Below are 24,637 nucleotides of genomic sequence, written 5' to 3' on the forward strand. Positions count from 1 at the left end.
ACGCCAAAAATAAGTATGGCTTATCCGAAGGAGAATTGGGCACTGATTCCGATGAGCTATGTCTCGAGCCGATCAGAGAAGAGGAACTGTGTCAAATTTCATAAATAACACCTCCCATATTTGGAAATTGGCCTTGATGACGTGCGTACTGCTTAGCTGTCACCATGCTGTGCATGCTCAGCAGTGTAATTGAATGGAAGAAAACAATTACTTTGGTGTTTTGCAGCTCTGTTTCGTTCCCTGACGGTAACCAAATCTAGATGTAGGAATCTGTTGAGCAGGAGAGTGACACATGTCTTCCCGAAGGCTGTCCAGGCTGCAGTGGTGATGAAGAAGACACGATCATCAACCCGAGATCGATCGTAGCGAATTGGAAAACTCATGGTGAATTTGCTTCCACTCCAAGGCAATGTCGAGGTATGAAGGGTGCTTGTACTGCCTTCCAAAGTGAAGAGGAGATGAACATGGCTTTGCATAGCTGTTCTATGCCAACTTACCTACTCTTGCTGGTACCGTAGTGGCATATTGCAAATTTCGTGGACGAACAACTCTAGTCACTAGTGGCTAGTGAGCAACACTAACAGGTGAGATTTTTCAATTCGACAAAAATTGTTTTTGTTTGAGAACTGACAGTGGCAGTCATTAGACTCAGTAGGTGTCTTTGCTGCTTCTTCCCCTTCATTGGTAGGGTTGTGCTTGAATAGTACAAGTGCTTGAAGTAAAATAAAATAAATAGAACATGTGGAACATAAATCTAATCAAGCATCAGTACATGTATTGCGAAGTTCAACTTCAAAGCACATGAAATCACAATGATCACGAAGTTTATGTAATCAGGAGTACACCCTGTGTTCAACGAACACATACACACATGCTGTATTGCGCACACACATGTACACATGTGCGTGCACCCCCACCCCATCCCACAGACACACGCATGCAGCGCGCACATCCATACACATGTGCGTGTACCGCCCGCCCCCCCCGCCCCCCCCCCCCCCTCCCACACACACTCCTACCCATACACATGTGCGTGCCCCCCCCCCCCCACACACACACGTGTGCACATACAGATACACTAACACACACGCACGAACACACACACACAAGATACGTGTAAGTGTACATGGTCTTCCTGGTGCAGATGCTGAGCCAGCACAATGGAAATACCTCCATCAAGATGCTTGATCAAGTTTTGTGATAATGGCACTGTTTGTTTGTTTTTACAAAGAAGTGTGGGAAAGATTACAATGCATTATAATTCGTAATTGTTCTTTGCCTTGTACTGTGCAGACCAGAATGCTTCGCTATCAACTCCTGGCTTTCCATCGGCATGGTGTTCAGCTGCAGCGGCATCTGGTCCGGGGAGTTCAAGTTGCTGGATGGCTGCACTGACACAGGATGGGTTTGCGTTGGCAATGCGATACGGCAGTCATCCCACATCACGAGCTACATGTTTATGTAATTTATATTGTCGCTCGTCCAGCAACGTCAAGGCTCTGCATGTAAACACAGGAGAACACCATAATACTACTCAGGGGATAATAATTTTGGATATCAATTTCGTGACAATTATTAGATTCACACAATATTCACAACGTATGCAACACGATGCTGTCTATTGACACTACTTCAAACTGAAGTGCTCACTACTCCTCTCCCGTTTTCATCTCCCTCTACCTTATGAATACTCTGCATTACTGGTTTCGTTTCTACCCTTTCCATTGCTGCCAGCTCCCAGTCTTTTTCAATGCACAGCACCACCTTGACAGTCATTTTTGTGATTTGATGTACACATACTTTGAAGTTCAAATTCGAATTACATGATCAGATTTTTGTTCCACATTTTCTATTTATTTTTACTTCAAGCACAACCCTACCGATGAAGGGAAAGAAGCAGCAGAGAGACACCTACTGAGTCTAATGACTGCCACTGTCAATTCTCAAACAAAAACAATTTTTGTCGAATTGAAAAATCTCACCTGTTAGTGTTGCTCAATAGCCACTAGTGACTAGAGTTGTTCGTCCACGAAATTTGCAATATGCCACTACGGTACCAGCAAGAGTAGGTAAGTTGGCATAGAACATCAGCTATGCAAAGCCATGTTCATCTCCTCTTCACTTTGGAAGGCAGTACAAGCACCCTTCATACCTCGACATTGCCTTGGAGTGGAAGCAAATTCACCATGAGTTTTCCAATTCGCTACGATCGATCTCGGGGTGATGATGTGTCTTTTTCATCACCACTGCAGCCTGGACAGCCTTCGGGAAGACATGTGTCACTCTCCTGCTCAACAGATTCCTACATCTAGATTTGGTTACCGTCAGGGAACGAAACAGAGCTGCAAAACACCAAAGTAATTGTTTTCTTCCATTCAATTACACTGCTGAGCATGAACAGCATGGTGACAGCTAAGCAGTACGCACGTCATCAAGGCCAATTTCCAAATATGGGAGGTGTTATTTATGAAATTTGACACAGTTCCTCTTCTCTGATCGGCTCGAGACATAGCTCATCGGAATCAGTGCCCAATTCTCCTTCGGATAAGCCATACTTATTTTTGGCGTTCAGTTTCCCTTTAAAAAAAAGTCTTTCGTATCCGCGTTTGTGCGGGCGCGCTGCGCCTACGGAGCTGGGAGTATGGCCGCCGACAAGTTAGCGTATGTTCAGTCGCCTTTTTCATCTCTTGCGCTGCCTGATACAGGTTTGATTTTAGTTCCATCGTGTTCCCCGTCGTCCAATTTAGTTTGCTGCCAAGTTTCACTGGCGTATCACGCCGCGCACCAGACTTGTAGTATTTTTCGCGACAGGTACTCCATTGCTGGATACACCGCCATCATGAGTGTTCGTCCAGCAAAAGGACCGGCGGTGAAGATGTTTTGTCGAGTCTTGGACTCAAGGAGGAGCAGCTATTGCAGGATAAGCCCCTGCCTAGCATGATCGGAAACGTTTCAAATGCATTGGTGTTAGAACTGATGAAGTTCAAAGCGGACCACCACCAGGATCATAATCTACTTGTCGAACTCTTCTTGTCTTGGAGAATGGCCAAATCACAACTCATACTTCGGCTACTCTTCAACAGTCTTCTTGAATTTCTCCAACAGTTTGCAGCAACAAAAAAAAAACAGTACAGCTACGGTATGTACATTTTGTACAGTGCGCAAGATTATTCATGAGCCGCGATCCCTGTTGTCAAGACCGATTTTGTGCCGTGGTGAGATCTGGTTTGTGTACAGTGCGGCATGGTGCTTTTCGACGGCGCTTACCCCGCGCACTCTAAACTGGAATAAGTCCACTATATTTGCTCCGATTTGCTTCAAACTTTGCCAGTATACTCTACTTGTCTTCAGGAATCGGATGGTATTACAATATTTGCCCGATTCTCAAAACAGAAATTTACCCTGACATCGCTTAGTAGTAGGGATCTACTACCCTGACTACTACCGGTAGTAAGTACTAGTATCCTAGGTCCCAGTACTAGGTGTACTGACAGTCTGTGTACCAAACAAGACGAAGTGAAAGTGCTGTGTGAGTGTGCGTGCACGTCTGTCAAGTGCCAGCAATGCAGTGCAAATAAAACTGACATTCTGTACTGCGCCCAGCATGCAGCACATACGAAGATCGATCTACCGTGTAACAGTTACCTGGTGTACTGGTACCCGGATCGGACATATACATGTCGACAGGTCATGTGTTACTGTACTCAGTGCACACTGCGCTGCGTGCAGCTACATGTAGTTTGCCGACCGGTCGACCGCGTACCACGCTGTGTGCCGGACTTGAAACTTACTTGAAAGCTACCTGGATCTCTCGCAGTATTACTATTAGTGCGTTGTTTCAGCTGCCTTCTTTCCGCACCGCGGAAGAAATCGGACGGACGTGCGATCGTCAGTGATTGTGTAGATGTGAGGTGTTTGTCAGGCCGCCGACATGGGTTGCGCGGGCAGTTCCAGTGCTGGTAGGACTAGTAATAAAAAGTCACCAGCGACCGGAACCGACTTCGAACCGAAAGTCGTCGGGCCGCCACAGCCAGTAGCGCCTGCGAAACCTCGGACGCCTACGCCAGTTCAACAATATCCGTTGTACGTGGCTAAATATGATTACGAGGCTCGCACCAACGAGGATCTGGCGTTCTTCAAGGGCGATGTCCTGGAAATCCTGGACTCATCGGCCGGAGACTGGTGGAAAGCGAATTCCCGTCGGACGAACGAGCAAGGTTACGTTCCCAGCAACTTTATCGTCCCAGTTGCCAGTCTGGAAGCACACGAGTAAGGAAAACATTAGCACTTATCTTTTGGACGCCCGCCTCTATTAGAGTTAAAGTATTTGCAATGTCGGGGGCAATGCGGAAACGGTGTGCCCTGTGAAAACCTTGCACTCTCCCTGTTGTTCGGATCAAGCGCAAGGGTCCGTCTAGCCTGCGCACAACGGTGGGAAATTAGTTGACTGTGAGATCTGGTGTTTCCTGACATGGCATGAAGTTGTGGATAAGTCCCTTGTTTCTCGATTTCTTCCTTCTTTTGTGTTGTGTTACTATCATGACTAGTATTAGCATTGGAGCATCAGATCGCGTTGCAGCGCTCAGCAGAGCGGAAGCAACAGCGATATTAGGTGGCATCTGAATCGCTTAGGGATATGTAAAACATGATTTGTAACGAATCGAGAGTTTCACTTGAAATATTCTTTGGTGGTGTAGGCTGTACATGATGTAGAGCGCTTGCATGGGCGTTCACTGGACTCTCTCTCTCTCTCGTCTCGTGTGGTGGTTAGTGTGCCCCTAACCCGCCCATAGTAACAGACCCAGTACAATCGTCATGTAGTACAACTGGCATACCATGGCCATGGACTGCATGATGCTAGGCATCAACTGACAGTAGCCAGCCACATGTGCACAGTCACTGGGCTAGTAAGATTGTTTGTCAAGTAGAAACTCAGGAAGTTGTGAACCAATGACATGATATGACTGATCAGACTCCCAGTCCCTGGGCTTGAGGAAAACTTTACGAAAGCCTAGTAAAGGCCCTGGGACCTAGACTGGGAACAGTCATTGCGATAGAGTGCAAGTCTCCCCTTCAAACAGTGATACCCTATCGACAATATACAATAATACGTTTGCATCGTAGCAGTGACTGTGCAAATCAACTCTCGTATCAACGTGTTCCAACTCTTCACTCACGCTCTATTCCCTCTACTATCACCTCATCATTCTCTCTCTCTCTATCTATCTCTCTATCTCTATCTGTCTCTATCTGTCTTCCTCTCTATCTCTCTCTATCTATCTATCTATCTGTCTGTCTGCCTTCCTTCATTTTATTTTTATTTCTCTCTTCTTACTGTTGCCCGTTGTGTACATGAACGTTGAGAGTAACGTGGCAGTTAGCCATTGGTAAACTGACCGTTACTATTCCGATAGCAGTTCAAACCTAGGAGTGGTAGTACTTTGGCATGACCACGGTTCTGGACAGTATTCTCATGTCTAGCTGAAGGAAGACTAGTAGTTTGCAGAGTGCAACTGAGAACCCTTGTTTTGCCATCTGGTAACCTTAAATACACTCCAGGATACTGGTGTTATTACTTGCAGGACCGAAAAGTGCCGCATGCCAAGTATGTCACTGTGAATTCTTGATCTCGGCAATGGCCGGCAACATTCTGCTTTCAAGCACCTAAACAAAGCCATAGATACCACAGCGAAAGCATGATTGTGGGGAACAGCATTGGAGAATGTGCAACTTCGGCTGATAGAGCATGTTGGCAACTTAAGTAGTCCAGTATTAGCGTGGCTCACTGTGCGCCAAGGCGAAAGCTTCAGGTGATCCGTGTGTGTGTGTGTGGTTTACAAAAGGTATTTTTTTCAGGATTAGACGATAATGCCCCTGCCCGCACTCCTATGCAGTTTGTGCAAGGGACAGCACAGGTCATGAATCATAGTATACTGCCTTGTGTCCGCATTTCACCAGTTTGTAACCTCTTACTGGTGTTTGCTTCCTACTTTAGTTCCTATATATCAGTACGAAACAAGTGAACTTGGATATCCTCTATATGCCTTTGCATGCACGGTATTACTGTATCTGTGTATCATGATGCAGCTGGTTCTTTGGGACAATTCGCCGTGTTGATGCGGAGAAGTTGTTACTGCTGCCGCTGAACGATGTCGGGTCGTTTCTGGTACGGGAAAGCGAGAGCAAGCCGGGAGAGCATTCGCTTTCGCTCAGAGACGATTTCGGCCAGATCAAGGTGAGAGCACTTGGCTCCATATCGGACAGATTTCCGTAATTTATAGAGAGAATAGGGATGTCTATGAAAGGCATAGGGCGGACGAATCTGAGGTAGAACATTGCTGGAGATACCCAAGAGTGTGCAGGGTGAAGTCACTGCTAACGAAATGAAAGTATTTTTTGTTTCAGTTGCCACCCACTCGCAGACCCTTTGCATGTGGAAGCTCCGTGGTGCTGCCGTCGGGGGACCCAAATATAATCAACAAATGTTGCATGAAATGTGTACGGAAAGAGTGAATTGCAACTGCAAGCCTTTGAGGCAGAACCCGCCCTTGGGTTTTTCAAGCTGAAGCTAAAAATATTTAACACCGTAATTGAGATCAGTGGCGAGGCTTCCTGCAGCTTCATTCATACCGTATTTCCGCGCATATAAAGCCATGGTGTTATATCCGAATATAAGGCCACCCTCACTTATTAAGCTATGGCGTTATAAGTGAACAAAATTCAATGTGGAGGAAGTTGCATCTGGCGTGAAAGGTAAGTTCAATTCTTTCAGTGAATGTACTGTAGCGGTGATTCTCTCTGCATGTACCTATCCCCACTGTCACATGCCATACCGCCACCGCACCTTCAAACAAGTTTCCATGCCACCTTGTACACAATAGGTTCACATTTTGAAATTTTCAGGGAAAATTGAAAGTGCATGGATGCTCGACATGAACGTGCAACGGCACCGTACGAGTACTCGAAGTTCATACTCTGCCGAACGCCATGGCGTTATATGCGCGGAAATACGGTAGGAAAAAAGGTTTCTGAGCTGACCCGCTCTTTTCCCATTTACTCTGCAAACTCGAACTCGAACTCGTTTCTCCATCGATTATAACAACGTTTCGGCAAAATTTAACTTGAGATCATTCACGTTAAATTGTCACTACAGTCAACTTCGTGAATAACGACTGCGGATATAACGACTGCGGATATAACGACAACTCGCGAATGACGACACAATTTCCATTCCCAGAGCAAAGTCCCATCCAACTGTAATACATATAAGGAGACTTCAGATAACGACACTTTGCGAATAAGGACACTTTTTGATGCCCCGTCGAGTGTCGTTATAAGCGAAGTTGACTTTATCAGTGACAATCACTACCCTATTGTACTTGAAAAGGTGAACATTTATTTCATGATGCTAATCACTTTGACGTGGGCTCAATAAGATCCGTACAGTGTGTCTCAACCCATGCTGTTTTCTTGCTCCGCCACTACCGCTGATCTTGTTTCCTTTGTTGCTCATGCTGCTTCTATTGTTGTCACTGTTTACCATGTGTTTTGCTTGCCTGCAGCATTATCGGATCCGTGCATTGGATGACGGAGGTGGATTTTTCATAGCGCGTCGCTGTATTTATGAGAGCATGATCGGTCTAATTGAGCACTACATGACCGAGGCTGATGGGTTGGCCACGCAACTTGTCCGACCTTGCCACCGTGCCGAGCTGCCACAAACTAGCGGACTGTCGGCAAGTGATCAGTGGGAAATCCCGAGAGAATCCATCAGCAAGGTTTGTGTGTGTGTTCGTGTGTGTATTGTGTGGGTGTGTGCGTGTGTGTGATCACAGCTATTGTGCCTTGCTCCAAGTGTGTCATAAAAAAATTATGTGTCTGTCTCTCTCTCTGTCTCTCTCTCTCTCTCTCTCTCTCTCTCTCTCTCCTCTCCTCTCCTCCCAAATAATCTCTTTGCTGTTAACAACACACTTGAAATTATAATTCCCCCGGGGAATGGCCATCACTAAGGTGAAAGCTAATAATTTACAGCCAGACCTTGCTTATCCGGTCCTCTTGTATCCGGATCCCTCGCCATCAGGAAGAAATTGTTGGTACCGATTTACAGCGTATGTCATGCATACATACAGTATGTGTGTATCCATAAAAAAATTGGGGACGCTGTTTGTCACACTTTCATCATCATGAAAAAGATTACTTCATAAATCAAGGTGCTGTGCGTGTGTGTGTGTGTGTGTGTGTGTATGTTCGTTTGCGTGCACGTGTATGTGTGTGTGTGTTTGTGGGTACACATACGTGTGTGTGTATGCATGTGTGTGTGTGTATGCGTATGTGTGCGGCGCATGCGTACATGCACGTGTGTGTTGGGGTATGCTTTCTAGATTTGCAAGCTAGGTGCAGGCCAGTTCGGCGAGGTCTGGGAGGGTCTGTGGAATCGCACCACACCCGTGGCCATAAAGACACTGAAAGCCGGGACTATGGCGCGGGAGGCCTTCCTGGAAGAGGCGCAGATCATGAAGCGCCTGCGGCATGAAAAGCTCATTCAGCTGTACGCGGTGTGCAGCGTGCACGAACCTATCATGATCATCGCAGAGCTCATGAAGAACGGTTCTTTGCTGGACTACCTGCGTAGCGCCGAGGGCAAGGAGCTCAAGGAGACCGAACTCATCTTCATGGCCTCCCAGGTGTGTGTCAGCGGAAGGTGTTCGTTCAGACTCAGGCACTGAGCGGATATACATGTATGTGGCTTGCGGCAAGCAGTCAGTGATGTGATAAACAGTAGACTTGGCTATGTGTGTGTTACGGTAGTGGTGTACATATGGCTGAGGCCACTATTTGAGTTTAAGTTACTGCCGTCGTTACTTTCATGCTCTTCTGACCGTTAGCTTTATGCCAATTTGATCATTCACTATCCAAACTTGCTGTGGTGTTGTGTTTGACAATGGCACAGATTGCATCGGGCATGGCATACCTGGAAGAGCAGAACTACATCCACCGTGACCTGGCCGCGCGCAATATCCTCGTCGGTGACAACCTGATCTGCAAGGTGGCCGACTTTGGCCTGGCACGCGTGATCGACGAGGACGTATACCAGGCGCACGTCGGTGCCAAGTTCCCCATCAAGTGGACGGCCCCGGAGGCGGCGCTCTTCAGCAAGTTCTCGATCAAGTCGGATGTCTGGTCGTTCGGCGTCCTGCTGATGGAGCTGATTACGTTCGGCCGCATGCCCTACCCGGGCATGACCAACCCTGAGGTGCTGGCCGCTGTGGAGAAGGGATACCGCATGCCGAGCCCCGACACGTGCCCACCTCGCCTCTATGCCATCATGATGGACTGCTGGAAGCCAGCGGATATGGAGCGGCCGACATTCGAGACACTCAAGTGGCAGCTGGAGGAATTCTACAGTGAAGGTAGAACGATTTATTGTACATTTGAGGCGTAGTGGGCCAGTTTGGGGCACGGGACATGTGTGTAGATGTCCGTCCGATATGTTGAATATTGGTATACTTGCTATACGTTTTCAATGTGCAACTGCGTACTGGTGCTGCAGCATGAGCACTTTTGATCTGGGCCTGCTCTGAAATATACTTGAAGAGAAATCCCATGACGTGCTTGAGTGTGTGTGTGTGTTTGTGCGCACCATAAGCAGACACATCATATCTCTAGAGAAGAATAGCACACGTGTTTCCTGTAGCCACTGTCCGGCTTAGATGTTGCCTTACAACCCTGCTTTGGCTGGTATATCAAGCACAATCCATGTGTACAATGGCCTCCGTGATTTACTTGGCATATTTATCATACTCAGTGTCGCCCGTTCTCTTCACTGTTTGATGGTACACCTCCTGAACACACATTGCACACATCCCATACTACTGATGAGCATTTCCCTCACTCCAACCCAGTCAGCCTCCTGAAAATCTCATGCCCGAGAATATTGCGCACACAGCCATTGCTCCGGTGTGCGCCTGGATGTACGTTGCACTGCTCGTGAAGAGGATTGCTACTGCAGAATGTTGGAACTGCATCTAAAGCCTTTGTCCTTGGTGGCAGCGGCATTCCTATGAATACAGAAGAGCCAGTCTGACTGACTCATAAGCCCACAACCACTGAGAGCCCTGGCACGGCCTAGATTAACTGACTCCTAAGGCATGAAATTAACTTATTTTTTTGGAGAGACGGATTGTACTGCGAACTCACGTCCCTAAAATGTCTCCAGACAGCACATCAAAGAGTATATGCTGAGACTTCATTTTGCCGCATATCAACATGACCTTGACCACACTACTGCCTGGGTGTGCAATGTCTCTGCAGGAGCCAAGGATGGTACTTATCACAACGCCGATGCGGCCACGGGGAAGGCATGAAGACCAGACGCTTGGGAGGTAGAGATGCTGCTGGCTTGGTTTTGGACACAGTGTACAGTGTATGGCGGTGTGTCCCCTCCCAGCCCACGTTCCCTTGAGAGCACTATTCAGCTTGCATTGATGTTCCAGTACACCGACAGTACGTTGGGGGCTGCTGTCACCTCTACACTTAGGCAGCTCATACTTCAAAGTAGAAACATGTCCAGTGCCGTGTCATTTTACTCATGGTGGGTGTCCTGTGTGAGTTAAGCTAGCATTGATTTCCTATAGATGTGTGGATGCTGTCTGGGCATAGCTAGAATAGTGATGCTAGGATCATGATGTGTGTGTGCGTATTGGTATCTGATGTACATGTCCTCTGCATATCAGACTTCGAATATCCGTCTTTTTCGCTAACATTCCTGACATCTCTCCCTCTGTTCGTTTGTATGTTCCACTCTCACTCTCTCATTGTCTCTCTATGTATCTCCCTCATTCTCCCTCTCTCTCTCCCTCTCTCTCTCTCTCTCTCTCTCTCTCTCTCTCTCTCTCTCTCTCTCTCTCTCTCTCTCTCTCTCTCTCTCTCTCTCTCTCTCTCTCTCTCTCTTCGAGTAAGCCTGTGCGACCCAATCTCACTTCAGTGTAATTGGTTGGCTTGCTATGTGCGTGTGAAGAGATGTAATGGCTTTCTTTTGTTGTACCCGTATGCCCGCCTGGTTAGTAATTATTTTCTAGGTTCGTTTTTTGGTGGTTCACTGCATGTCTTTTTTTCCTTTCAAGGTTTCTTCCCGTCTTCATCTTATTTTCTATCGAACAATTTACATTGCCAAGTAGGCCACTGTTTTCTTCTGTAAAAGTAAGAGAAACATTTCGTTCTGACCTGTACTGACCTGTGTACTCAGCCAGCTTCTTTAGTGAAACTAATCCTAGAGTTCGTCAAAAGTAATTCTTTGGTGTGCGTGTCTAACTTCTATTTCTCAAAAGAACGGGTTGTGTGTGTGTGTGTGTGTGTGTGCGTGCGTGTGTGTGTGTGTGTGTGTGTGTGTGTGTGTGTGTGTGTGTCAGCTGTGTGGTGGATACCAGGCTAAAATTAGTGGCGGTCAATTCATCAGCCTTGCAAGCTGTTGAATGGTTTAATCCCAGCACAACTTGCTATGTCTAACATGCTATGTTCGCTATCATCGCTTCCGCGGTGGGCACGCCTGAATCTCAGTGTGTATCTGTGTGCGTGTGTGTGTGTGTGTGTGTGTGTGTGTGTGTGCGTGTGTGTTCAGCAGATGAGCGCATACACATTGCTACGTGCTGCTGCTCAAATTGCCTGCACTGTCACTCCATGCTGCACGCCTGTTCATGCACGACCATATTCGTTTTGGTCGCGTGTGCTGCACATCACCAGCCATGCCAACCAAACAATACAGTGCATGAAAACGTGCAGATTCTTTGGCATTGCGTTCAAAAGTACTCTTTCTCGGTTTCGATTCATTCTCTTTTTTTGATCTCACTTGCCAGATGTCTGTTTTTCATAGAGAAGGAAAAGATAGATCATCTGAGACAGAGGACAGTTGACGGCGTGTGTGGCCCAAAATGCGAGAGTAGCATGCTCTGACCCCTTAGCTTTGGTGTAGCTGTCACTCCCATCCCAAACTACAGTTTCCACTGCTTACCACTTCATAAAAATTATTATTTTGCCATTCAAATCTCATTACAACAGACTACAGTATATAGCGTACCCTTTTGATTTCCGTGATTTTATCACTATAACCGATGCATCACTATGTCAGTGCGATACAATCGATTTCTTTTTTCGATCGACACATGAAAGGCAAGGAAATACTTCCAGCATGGCGTTTTGACAAAATTAATGAGCATGATGCATAGTTGACAGTGCCTGCATTTCCATAAAAAAATAATGTTATGTACATGTACATGTATCACTATAAAAATAAGCAACGTGAAAGCCCTAGGCGCTAGGCCTGTGGGACTGCCCTATTCAAAATTTAATAATAATAAAAAGAAGAAGAAGAACTTGAATTTTTATGAGTATTATCGCATTTTTGTCTCAGAGGAAACTAAAATAATAAGAAAGTAAAAAATAGGGCCTTTGATATTATTGCTACATGTATTTTAAAGTTATCACTATAGCCGATAATAATACAGTGTGTTATGCATGTTTTGATTCTTTGTTGCCATCATAATATCCGATATATCATTACATCCGATAATATTGGTTATAGTGATATTTTACTGGATAAAATGCGTTTTGCTTGATATTTCGTACCAATATCACTGTAGCCGATATATTCTTATATCCGGTCACTCTATAGCCGATACAGACTGTATATGTACTACCTTCTGCCACTCCATACAAACTACCGGCTTGCACGCCAGGACTATACAAAGCATATGCGTGTGTTGCAATGGTCTCATTTTGATAACTTCAGATTCTACTGATAGGTGATAGCGGGTTGCGCCAACGCCCATAGGTGTACTGAGCAAGTAAGATCAGGAACGTCATGCAAGCACTCCCCTGAACAGCATGGCAAAGTAATAAGGTCGACCTTTGTGTACTGATACACACTCTACCCCAAGCCCGGCTGTGTCGACAGCCACATGCACAGTGATCTACACATCTACAATACTCCCTGGTTTTGTGCATCTATGAAAACGTAACTACCATGACTACTAGTAATACTAAGTATTTTCTTGCCAACGTTCATAATAAACAAAATAAACTATTCTGTAGAAACAGCTAGCTGTCAAGAAATAAAATTGAGGAATAATAAAAAGGAGTTTGGAAATACAAACTTCAAATACTTCAGAAGTAATCTAATTACTAGTAACTAGTAACTTTGGACTGCTAAAATGCAGAATTGGACATTATCAAACGTTTGAGCGAGCGGAAACGGGACAAGTCAGAAGAAAAAATGACTTCCACCACGGAGTCATCAAATGCCGGATTTGATGACTCCCTGGCTGCCAACACCAGGACTTGAACCAGGGACCCACTCGCTTTTGGCAAAACAAATCACGTCTCTAGCACAGTAGTGCCTATCAGTTACCCAAGTACAACCAATCGGCGATGATCAACTTCTCTACGTCTCGAGCAGCGGTGACCGTTGCCGGATCACGCTTGTCAGAACCTCGCAAGTCCAGGTGATGGGCGCCGCCCTTCACAATGATTGGGTACACCGTTGAGGGAAGATCTGTGCCATATACGCCGCCGTAACGCCACGGATCAAGGTCGCCGTTGGAGAAGATCAGGTTGGAAGCCCCGCGGATCTGATCCGTCCAGAAGTTGATGTTGTAGAAGTCGGTGTTGTATGCCAGGCCAGATCCGTACTTCTTTGCACAGTACGCCTCGTACACGCTGTCGGTCCACGGCTCGATCGGCGGAAACATATCAGTCTTGTTGTTCGTACCGGAAGCCAGCCGTACCTGAAGGCAAATCTGTATGTCCCACTGGGCCATGTTTCCACAGCCCGTAGCATCCGCACACGTGATGTACTCCTTGTCGAGGTCATGGCATTGCGTATGGCTACCGGTTGCAGTGGCGTCGTAGAACCTCACGGTGGCATTGGCCAGGCCGCTCAATGCATCGTCTCCACCCAGAATCGTGTTGCACGCATCATTGATGGGGTACGCTGGTAAACTGCCGAGGAACGACGCCGGATACGGGTAGTCAGCCATGGCCATGATAGTAAACGCGTTGCGCGCCCACAGGAGGAAGTGCGGCAGCGACAGAGCCGTCAGCGGCTTGCACAGGTGAAACAGTTGTGTAACTTTGTCCAAGCCGCTCATCGTCTTCACCGTATCCAGTAGCATGGTGTAGCCGCTGCGAACGCGTATAGGACACTGGCTGTTGTAGCGCTCACAGTCCTCCGTCACCGCGCGGTAGAAATCATACCCACCCATCGGGTAAATCGGTGCACTTGCCGCCAGCCCTCCGTCGACAATGTTCGGATACTTGAAGCGCATGAATGCCGTCAACACCCCACCGTAGCTACCTCCAAACGCAATGACTTTGCGCTTGGGATTGCCAAGACTGGTCTTCAGTCGGCTGATGATAACGGCGTAATCGGCAATGGCCTGCTCCACGGTCAAAAATTGATAGTTGTAGTTTTGAGTCCAGGCATCTCCGAACGGTATTGATTTCCCGTAGTAACGGTGTTCAATGAAGATGACGTACCCTTTGTGTAGCTCCGCCAGTTCAAAAACAAATCCAGTGTTATTCCAGAATTGGTCAATGGCTCCCTCATTGCCGGTGTACAGCAGAATTGGGCCGGCGTCTTCGTCGAAATACTGCTTGTTCACGAGCATGCGCTGCGCGAACTTGTCAGGAGTCCGAATGATCGGATTGAAATGATCGATCCTGCTCTCCGTCCACTCTTCCGTGTAAGGCAAGATCTTGGACTGGCTGCATCCAGTCAAGAATAGCAACGCTAGCAGCGACAGTAGCACACGAACACCTAGTTGGCATTGCATTGTCGGGGTTATACACTCGCGTCCACTGGCTGATTTGCAGAAGTATTCCCTTTCAAGACGGAAACGTAGCGATGCAGAAATATGGGGCGAGGATGGAAGTAACCTTGAAGATATACTACTATACGACCAACTCAGGCAACAACGCCAAGTAGCGCTTACTTCATAATTTCATACAAAGTATCATTCGACCTTTTGCAGTTTCTACTTCGCTCGTGACCCATTTCCTAACACTGTCCTCTGATCACGTGTCTTTTGGGCACGTGACTCTGCAGCAGTCGACCCATTTTTTCAGTAATTGTCATTATCATGATTATGGGCCCCGTAATGGGGACAACAATGTGAAGAAGAGGTTCTTACTTACATACTTAGATTATTATGTTGGCTGATGATTGCGAGAGCATGAAACTTGAAGTCGCAGCAAACAAGCCTTGATTGTCCTTGTTGTTCGGTTCTGTACTTAAATTATTATGGGGGCTATTTTATTACTCTTGGTTTTACTCACTGTTAGGGACCGGCGGATTCTGCTCGAAAAGCAGTGAAATTGGCAGAACCATACAAACCTTATGGCGGGCAATTCCTCGAATTCTACTCCATTTTTTGTCCACATACCAAACATGCATGAAACTTACCAGAAAAAGTACCGAATTCTGCCAATTTTTCTGCCGGCAGAATCCGCCGGACCTAACTCACTGTAACTACAAGTCATGTAAGTCTTGGTCTACACCAGGGAGTCGTAAAATATTTTACGACTCCCTGGTCTACACCAGGGAGTCGTAGATATACGGGTATGACTCCCTGGTCTGCACCATGGACCAGGCCAGGGACTTCTCATCTGGACCATGTCCTGAGTGAAAGGCTGAAAAAGACTGTGAAGCCCAGGCTTTCACGGTTCCCATTTCCATGAAGCAGTTATTTGTGGTGTCGTGCAATCTGGACGGTTGCGAGGAAATTATGCTAGTACTATTATGCCTTGGTGAACTGACATAACATGATTTACATCCTAACTTTATACAACAAGTGCGTCTCAACTGTACTTCTCAGCATGAGGCGACTCTATAATACTATTATAATGTAGATGTCGATGTTGCAGGAAGATATTGGCATTATCAGAATGGCCACATAATTATAGTGAGAGTCGACCCACTGAGCAGCCTAACACTAGGCCGAAGTGAACATTGCACTGGTAAATATCACGCTGCGTGAATGAGATCAAGATGAAACAAGCTGAGATTTTACTACACTGTAACCAGGGTGCGGTGCTTTCTTGCAGCAGGTTTGCCGAGTGGAAGGTTCGACGTGCTCCACGTGTGCTCCGGATGGCAGTCGTGAGTCAGTAGTTAGTTCGGCAGGCAGCGTGTGTTCCTCGTTGGAGCAACCAACTAATACTAATAGGGAGGTTTAGTTCCCACGTAACGGAAACGCGTAGTCTACGTGGGTGATCCACGTAAAGTGGATGAAGGGCATCCACGTTGCAATGTTGTGTTTAGTCACACGGAACAAACAAAAGCATGAAGCGAAATGTCCAAACCTGGTCAAAGACGAAGCTACCCGGGCCTAAGAAGCTCATCGAATATTTTGATTTCGTGCTTCGGAAACTTCTTCAGCTGAGCACCCTCACAGCTAGCAAAATGCGCTCCATTCTGATTTTCACCCACGTTCTGGCGGAACGTGGGTGAGCCTCCATACACGGTAGTCGGGATCGGTATGTCGTGATTCAGAAAACGTCTGTACGTACGTGGGTCACTGAGTATCACGTGGTACACACACGTTAAGTACCCACGGATTACGTGGGACTAAACCTCCCTATTACTTCATCACTAATACTATTATACTAGTAATACCGCCAAAGTCGCAACTTCTATTAAAGTTCATAATTACACCATGTACAATAGTCAATAGTCATGTCTGGTTGGTGTCAAATTTACCTGCCCTCGTACAAAGCTGGCTGTTTCTCGCCAGTCAGAATACAATTTGATGCTTTCACAGTTTCAGCTGGTTTGCTTTGTTGTTCACTAGACATCATCGCCATTGCCGCATCGCCGCATCGGTTGTTCGGCAAGTGATGCTCAGATATCCGCTGATGAAACCTAAGACTAGAGACAGTACAGGGCACAGAGTTCAGCTTACTGTCCGGGGCATCCTAGCAGTCTGTAGCAGTCAGCGGTGATCTATGAATCGTATGATTTGTTTCTTTCGGCTTTTGAAAGGTTTACTGACTCATTCCTGTCGCTCGAATCCTCAGCCATCTTGGAAGATCAGATGCGGGCCGGCAGGAGCACTGCACTCCGGAAAGGCTTTTACTGCACTGGCTAAGTACTAGTGTGCAAGGTAATTATTTCATGGCGTGTTTCACGAGAACTACTTGCACTTTCCAACTTTCCATGGCATGCGCGAGTGACTGTCAAACTGCACACACGGTAGAGCTCTACAGCACGAACTGCTGAAGAAAATTACTCCACGTCAGTCCCGCGAACCCAGCGAGAACATCTGCCTCAGCCAACACGGCAACACTGCCAACAGGCGGCTTGCCAGTCGCAAACATCGTCTACTGCCGTAGATCTACTGGTCAAGACTCAAGGACATGATTGTCACTGTGTGTGTCACGGCCACCGACCATGGGAAATTTCCATAGCATAAAGGCAGGCACAGTGGGTTGGTCTAAGACCATGATTGAGAAACGAGAGGTACCAGGTTCAAGTCCTGCTTGGAAGCGGAAGGATTTTTTCCAACCGTGCTGCGACCCACAGTTAATTGGGAACTCGTGGCCTGGCATGAGTAAAACATGGATGTGGCAAAATGGGATTTAGGCCTTTGGTCTCTGGTTGGTGGATCTGATCTATCCTCCCCCACCGTTTACGAGCCGCATCTGACGCCTGATCATGGGGTGGTGGCGTCCCACGGAAGCGGAAAGGTGGTTCTTGACCAGGGAGTTGTACGACTCCTTGTTCTTGACCTGCCCGGTACGCGAACCCGTCGAATTTATACAGGGGCGGACCCAGGGGGGGGGGGGGGTTCGAACGAGCCCCCTCATTTTTCCGACTACGGTATACATGTATTTTGTTCAGGTAGGACCGGTCGACCACCCATGCCATGGTGCCAAAATTGACAGACAAGGCCATCTCCGAACTTTGTCGCATGATTAACCTGTCCGGGACCACTGGCTATTGTCCAACGGACCAAAAGCTTGGAAAACCAGCCGACTTGTCCCTGTACCCAAGCCCAAACCACTTGCATTCAGACCTATCAGCCTAACAAATGCTCTCGCTCGAGCTACGGACCGACTGGTGACGAGGCGCTTCACGCATTTCCTGGAGCAATTTGAATTCATCCCCGGCGAACAAGCTGGTTTCCGTAGAGCAATGAGCGCAGAAATGCAATGCTGCTCTCTTGTCGAGTGGGTCGCCCAGAAGCAACAAGCAGGTCACCATGTAAACTGTGCTTTCCTAGACGCATCAGCTGCGTATGACAATGTTCATCACGACATCTTGATGGCTAGGCTCGGATCTCTAGACCCAACCCGCTCAATTGACTCGGTGGATCAATTCCTTCATCCGTGGACGAATCGTAGACACCAAGTGAGGTACAACGATCAGCGGCAAGAGAACAGTGCATCGTGGCGTGCCACAAGGCACAAGGGGCGTCAATCGTCAATCTCGCCCACGCTGAGATTAGTGTATACTGCTTCGATTTTTGACAACCTAGCTCTTCCAAGTCTATCGCAACATCAGGTGGACGTCATGCCGTTCATGTACTAGTACGCAGATGACATCGCCCTCGCTGTGTCAAGCAAGAATGTGTCGACTATGCAATCCACTATGTGTAACAGTTTTCCCCTGTTCTCTATAACTTTACACTCCCTCGCACCTCATGCGTCTTACGCCTGTCTATTAGCACCTTCATTGGCGCCATTGCCACATGTATACTATCACATTTTGCATATAACTGGTCGAGGCACGCTCAACCAGGCCTCTTACTTTTCAAGTTTGATTAAACCTGTTACACTGGTAGCAGAGGATGGTTACTACTCTGCTTTTGGCAGGTGTTCTGGTCGCTCTGCTTACGCTCCTCGTACTCGTCGTTCGGCTGATAAACGATATCAAGACCGCTCAGCGTGTTAGCCAAGGAAACCGAACGATACATCCGAACTCGGAACCGTGGGAGCCAACACCCCGCCTTACGAAAGAGCCGCCTGTGTTTGGAGGAGATTCCGCTACATTCAAAGAATGGACGTTTGCAATGGACATGGCCCTACGGTCGTTGGCACTCCCAAATGCGGCACAGAGGGTCGACTACGCGGCAGGATTTTTGACTGGAAACGCTCGTCTTTGGTTGATAGCGGCATTGGAAGCTAACCAAGTGTTTTCCGACTGGCCTGCTCTGAAAGCGGCACTTGGCGATGTGTACGGACCACGGCACAACGAGGAAACATCGCGTATGGGACTAATTTCCGCAGCGCAGCGCGGGTCGCTGGACGCATACATTGCTGCTTTCACTCGCCTCAGCCTGCAAGTGCCGGAAATCGACCACCACACCAGAGCGCTGCTGTTCGTCAGGGGTCTAGTGCCGCACATCCAGCGACAGGTCATGCGTGAGCATCCACGTACCCTGGAGCAAGCTGTCATGGCAGCAAACACCGTGGAGCAGTCGTCAGGGCCACCGGCGTCGGGGCCACCAGCCAGTAGAGAGTCGCGTTCCGTGCCCAGCTTCCGTGGTCAGGGCCTCCGCAAGCTGACGGACCAAGAGCGTGTCCAACTGCGAGCAATGGGACACTGCTTTGCTTGCAGGAAGCCAGGCCACCTCGCTAAAGACTGTACTGAGGGTGGACAGCGCTACCCAAACGCTGGTCGCCAGTAAGAAAGGGGGTGCGCTTACTGGCGACGACCCAAGCGCCCACGCCGATACCAGTCGCTAACCGGTTCGGAGCTCTGGAGGTTGAAGACGTTGCTCTCCAGGAACCTACGGAGCCGGAGACACCCATAGCTGTAGGAAATTGTCCCGTTGCAGAAAGGTGTCATGTCAGCAACGTCAGCGTCGGCAATGAACCTGAACACGACCTACTGCGCATACAGGGAAAGATCGGCGGTCGCCGTGCAGTGATGCTGATAGATTCCGGTTCGACGCATGACTTCATTGCAGACAGTTTTGTTCGAAAGCATCATCTTGACACGGATGCAAGCTCAGCAGTGCTGAGCGTAACATTGGCGGACGGCTCGACCAGCGAGGTCCCGCAGATTTGCACACGCACGCTAAGGGTGACAGTCGGGGGCTTCAGTGAGGAACAGCACTTTACTGTGTATCCCCTGACTCGCTACGACGCTATTCTTGGCAAGCCGTGGCTTACAAGGAACAACCCCAGCATCAACTTCCGTACGAACGAAGTTCAGTTGGACGGTGAGCCCTTTGTTGCCAAATTGCCTTCAGCTAACCCGCCGACAGCCGACCGGCCATCTGTGGAAAGCATGTTTATCAGTGGCCGACAAGCTCGTCATGCCCTGAGGAGTGGAGCCGAGGGGTTTCTTGCATGGGTCACTGCTGCAAACGAGGAGAATCGTTCCGGGCCACAACTCCAGGAATCAGAGCAACAAGACATCCAGAACCTGCTCAAGAGGTACCAGGATTTATTTCCAGACGAGCTGCCGAATGAGCTTCCACCGAAGAGACCAGTCGACCATGAAATCCAGATAGAAGATGGAGCCAGACCACCGTCTCGACCCGCCTACCGCCTGCCGAAACCAGAGATGGACGAGCTCCAGTCACAGCTATCAGAATTACTTGAGAAGGGATTCATTGAGCCAAGTAAGTCGCCATACGGTGCACCTGTGTTTTTTGTGAAAAAGTCGGATGGTACTCTGAGAATGGTGTGCGATTGGCGAGAATTGAATAGAATTACGATCAAAAACAAAGCTTGTCTTCCTAATATTGATGACTTATTCGACACGATCCAGGGCAGTGCATATTTCTCCAAGTTGGACTTGCGGTCAGGCTACAATCAAATCAGAATTCAAGACTCGGATGTTTCTAAGACGGCCATTAATACGCCGTTCGGCCACTTCCAATTTAGAGTCATGGGATTCGGGCTGACTAATGCCCCGGCCACCTTTCAGTCACTCATGAACTCTATTCTGCAACCGCATCTCCGAAAATTCGTTGTAGTATTCTTGGATGACATTCTAGTTTTCAGCAAGACCTGGGAAGATCATCAGCATCATCTTCAAACAGTTCTAGAAACACTTAGAAATAGTGAGCTGTATTGCAAACAGTCTAAATGCGAATTCGGCGTGAGAGAAGTTCTCTTCTTGGGGCATAAAATCAACGGCACATCAATTTCCCCTGATCCCAAGAAGATAAGTGCTGTGGAAACATGGCCAACTCCGTCGTCAGTAACTGATGTGAGGAAGTTTCTTGGCTTTGCAAACTATTTCCGAAGGTTCATAGACCGACACTCGACCATCTCTCGTCCATTAGAAGAAATCACCGAAAAAAATCACGGACCTTGATGGTCATGCCCGCTATGTGGTGGAGAACATTCTCAGTCACCGCCGCCGGCAGAATCAGCTTCAGTACCTAGTCAAGTGGCAAGGCTACTCTGATGCCACTTGGGAGCCTGAACATTATTTGTTGGATGAATCTGGTAATGACATTGTTCCACTTCAGAAGTACAAAACCTTGGCTTCTGCCCGCTGAGTTTTGCAGTTGAACTTCTAGTTTCACCTTACACATTTGTTGAGCTTATTACACTTTATTTGCATGGAGTTTCAGTCGTCTTATTGTGTTACTTCAGTGCAAGCCTTTTTTCGTCTCGCACGTGTTTGCGCTTATTGTACTCTATTCCACTTGAGCATTTGGGTTATAAGCTCCTTCCTCTCCATAGGAGGGGGATGATGTAACAGTTTTCCCCTGTTCTCTATAACTTTACACTCCCTCGCACCTCATGCGTCTTACGCCTGTCTATTAGCACCTTCATTGGCGCCATTGCCACATGTATACTATCACATTTTGCATATAACTGGTCGAGGCACGCTCAACCAGGCCTCTTACTTTTCAAGTTTGATTAAACCTGTTACACTATGCAGGACTTGCTGGACCACGTGTCTGATTTCTGTCGCCGTAGCTGCATTACACCTAAAACCCGTCAAAGTCAGTACAAGTTGTTATTTCAACGTCTTACCGAGTTCCACACTTGTCTTTGCAGCAGTTCCTCAACCACGTTGCTATACCATCAGCTTCCTCAACCCGCTTCCTGGGGATCGTTGTGAATGCCAACATGAACTTTTCTTAGCAATGTTTAGCTGCCCGCCAACGCATCCAACAGCGTCTGCGAGTCATCCAGGCCACGACTGGTCGGGAGTGGGGCTTGGACCAACAATCAACGATGCGCCTCATCAACCAGTGTGTTTTATCATCCGGGTTATATGGCGCGGCTGCATACTATGGCCTCACAACCAACAGTAGAACACGACTGCTGGAGACTGCTTACAGCCAGTGCCTTTGCGTCGCCACAGGATGTGTGCCTTCTACACCACTGACCAAGCTCTACGAGGTTGCAAGTGCTCCGTCTCTGCATACAAAGATCACACGCCAGGCTGGGAGTTTGCCTAATATTGCTCATCGTCACAACACCCCAACCCCTGCTCGCACCGTTCTCTCCACTCAGGTTCCTGAACGTATACGCCATGACAAGACCACTTGGCAACAGTTAGCCCAGGAAACTTTGCCTACTCAGCAATTTCTCCCGCTGCCTTCGCGACCACCGCCATGGGCAAAGGTGGAGAATTTGACGATCCACATCACTGACTGCAGCAGAGATGATCCCCCGCATGTCCGGTTGTCTGCAGCCCTGGAGTGCCTGGACAAGGTTTCCTCTCTTTGTGCTCAATCTCAGTCATTTGAAGTTGTTGTTGTTGTTGTTGTTGTTGTTGTTGTGTTATTTTAATTCGCAAACCAAACGGGCAGATCTGCCCAATGAAAAGGTGGCGAATGCAGATAGAAAGCAGTAATAAATGAAATTGGGGACTGATGTAATTAGGATAGAGGTGGAGAAAAACTAAGCCAGCTGATCATCAAACAGGACGTTTGGTACTCTAAGTCTGGATAGATGATAGTGTCACCGATGAGGGTACAGGAGGAAGTGGCTATCTTGTCATCAAAGACACTGATGGCCAACGCTCTGAAGTGTGCAGTGGAAGCGATCCTGCAGGTGTGGTAGCAACTTCCTTCACCGCCGAGGTAACTGCAGCAGTAGCCGGTCTCTCTGCGGCAGGAGATCTACTTGCGGCTGGCCTCACCCACACAGATGATCAACCCTCGCTGCCAGACCTCATCCTCGTTACGGACAGTCGTTCGTTGACTGATTCTGTTGCCGGCGATCCGTACCGTATGAGCCCATATACGATTCCTGTGTTTGAGGCCATCAAGAGCATTAAGTTAGCCAGCTTGTTAGCAGCATCCGCCTTGTTTGGGTTAGTAGTCACTGTGTCTTATTCCTCAACGAAAAAGTAGATCGCCTGGCTGCGGCTGGTACCCAGGTCCCCCAGGGTCACGTCCGTCTTCCAGTGCAAGCCACCAAGACTGCAGTCCGCAAGGCAACACGGTACCCGCCACCACTGCTCGACACCAAGAAGCCCGGCGACCTTCGGACACGAAGAGCATCCTGCAAGCCGAACCAGCTGATGACCGGCCACTGTAGTCTTCTGAATGGCTACCTCCACCGCATTGGAGCTGCAGACTCGCCCCACTGTGTCTTCTGCCCTGCCGTCGTCGAGGGTGCAACGCACTTCCTTTTCGACTGCCCAGGAAGAGCACAAAGCCGTCACTCTGCAGCTCTTCAGTCGTCTTCATCCGTCAGTCAAGGCAAGCTGCAGCCGACTCTCCTTACAATATTCCACGATTCTTGCAGTTGGAGAAACTGTTATGAAGTTTCGAACACAGACTTCAGTGAAACACAATACATGATGAATTGCTACTGTTATGTGAACTCTCATTACACCCGTGTGCGGTATTACCATCCACATCTAGCATGACGTCATTATATTTATCTCAATTCAGTTTTTTCCGAAGAAAAAAAAAGAAAAAATTGGAAAGAAGCAATAACACGTTTTGGCCAGGAATGACAGGATGACTGCTTTTGACAGGATGACTGCTATTCGTTCACCTGTCGAATGTCGACTGGTGCGCGGTGGCAAATTTGCTGTAATGCGCACGACTTTTTTTATGATTATTATTTCCGGTCGGCGGGAATGAGTACAATCATGTACAGCGTACATGTAGCTCACGATCAACACAGCCGAAAATACCTCGATCGACCTTCTAGTTCTACCTCACGGTTTTGTCGCGTGTCTGGAGGTGATGATGTAGCCAGTCCTAGAGCTAGTGCAGACAGTGTAAAGGCACTTTACTAATATTATAGCCATTGCCAATTGTCCCGCCACGCACCAGAAGAGTGGACTTTGCCTCATCGTCCTCAAGTGTACATGCACTAGTACTGACTGTAGTTGTCATTTCAATTTTGGGACCATGTTGGTGAAGCACGAGGAACCTTGCTGTCCAGGCCAGAAGGCAGTTCTACTTGTCAGTAGTCCAGAGCAAGCTCGAGCACGCCAGCACTGCCTACGTCCACTGCCTCGCTGACAATGTGAGAGATCAGCTGCTACGCATAAGTAAGAGAGCACTTAGATGCATATTTGAGCATGACACATTCACGCGGACATCATACTTGCTTGAGCGATACCACATAATTAGCTTAGACAAAAGATATCATACTAAGTCCATATTCTTCGTGTTCCGTTGCATCCACAATATCTGCAGTTCACTCC

At 47.9% G+C, this 24,637-nt stretch overlaps 2 protein-coding genes and 1 long non-coding RNA gene across 3 annotated transcripts; 2 read left to right on the top strand and 1 right to left on the bottom strand.

The window, feature by feature from the left end:
- The first annotated feature begins 423 nt into the window (after positions 1-423).
- On the top strand, positions 424-1,908 carry LOC135815234 (uncharacterized). Its single transcript, XR_010553271.1, has 2 exons — positions 424-584; positions 1,294-1,908. It is a non-coding gene; the product is annotated as an uncharacterized LOC135815234 (long non-coding RNA).
- Positions 1,909-3,826: 1,918 nt separating this feature from the next.
- LOC135815235 (tyrosine-protein kinase SRK2-like) lies at positions 3,827-11,316 on the top strand. The gene is made up of 6 exons (XM_065328503.1): positions 3,827-4,269; positions 6,088-6,235; positions 7,563-7,778; positions 8,382-8,684; positions 8,951-9,410; positions 10,312-11,316. The coding sequence occupies exons 1-6, from the start codon at positions 3,932-3,934 to the stop codon at positions 10,362-10,364; spliced, it is 1,518 nt and encodes a 505-aa protein (XP_065184575.1). The 5' UTR covers positions 3,827-3,931; the 3' UTR covers positions 10,365-11,316.
- A 1,707-nt stretch (positions 11,317-13,023) lies between these two features.
- On the bottom strand, positions 13,024-14,995 carry LOC135815236 (dipeptidyl peptidase 2-like). The gene has a single exon (XM_065328504.1). It carries the CDS (start codon positions 14,823-14,825, stop codon positions 13,395-13,397), a length of 1,431 nt encoding a protein of 476 aa, XP_065184576.1. The 5' UTR covers positions 14,826-14,995; the 3' UTR covers positions 13,024-13,394.
- Between the last annotated feature and the right edge of the window lie 9,642 nt (positions 14,996-24,637).

This window comes from Sycon ciliatum, chromosome 4 (genome assembly GCF_964019385.1).
Source record: "Sycon ciliatum chromosome 4, ocSycCili1.1, whole genome shotgun sequence".
NCBI lineage: Eukaryota > Metazoa > Porifera > Calcarea > Leucosolenida > Sycettidae > Sycon > Sycon ciliatum.

Bases quoted from the DNA above. Each gene is read 5' to 3' on its own strand.
- LOC135815235 (XM_065328503.1), top strand. From the start codon at position 3,932: ATGGGTTGCGCGGGCAGTTCCAGTGCTGGTAGGACTAGTAATAAAAAG. The intron at 4,270-6,087 runs GTAAGGAAAACA...ATCATGATGCAG, and splicing joins GCCAGTCTGGAAGCACACGA to CTGGTTCTTTGGGACAATTC. The intron at 9,411-10,311 runs GTAGAACGATTT...ATGTCTCTGCAG, and splicing joins GGAGGAATTCTACAGTGAAG to GAGCCAAGGATGGTACTTAT.
- LOC135815236 (XM_065328504.1), bottom strand. From the start codon at position 14,825: ATGCAATGCCAACTAGGTGTTCGTGTGCTACTGTCGCTGCTAGCGTTG.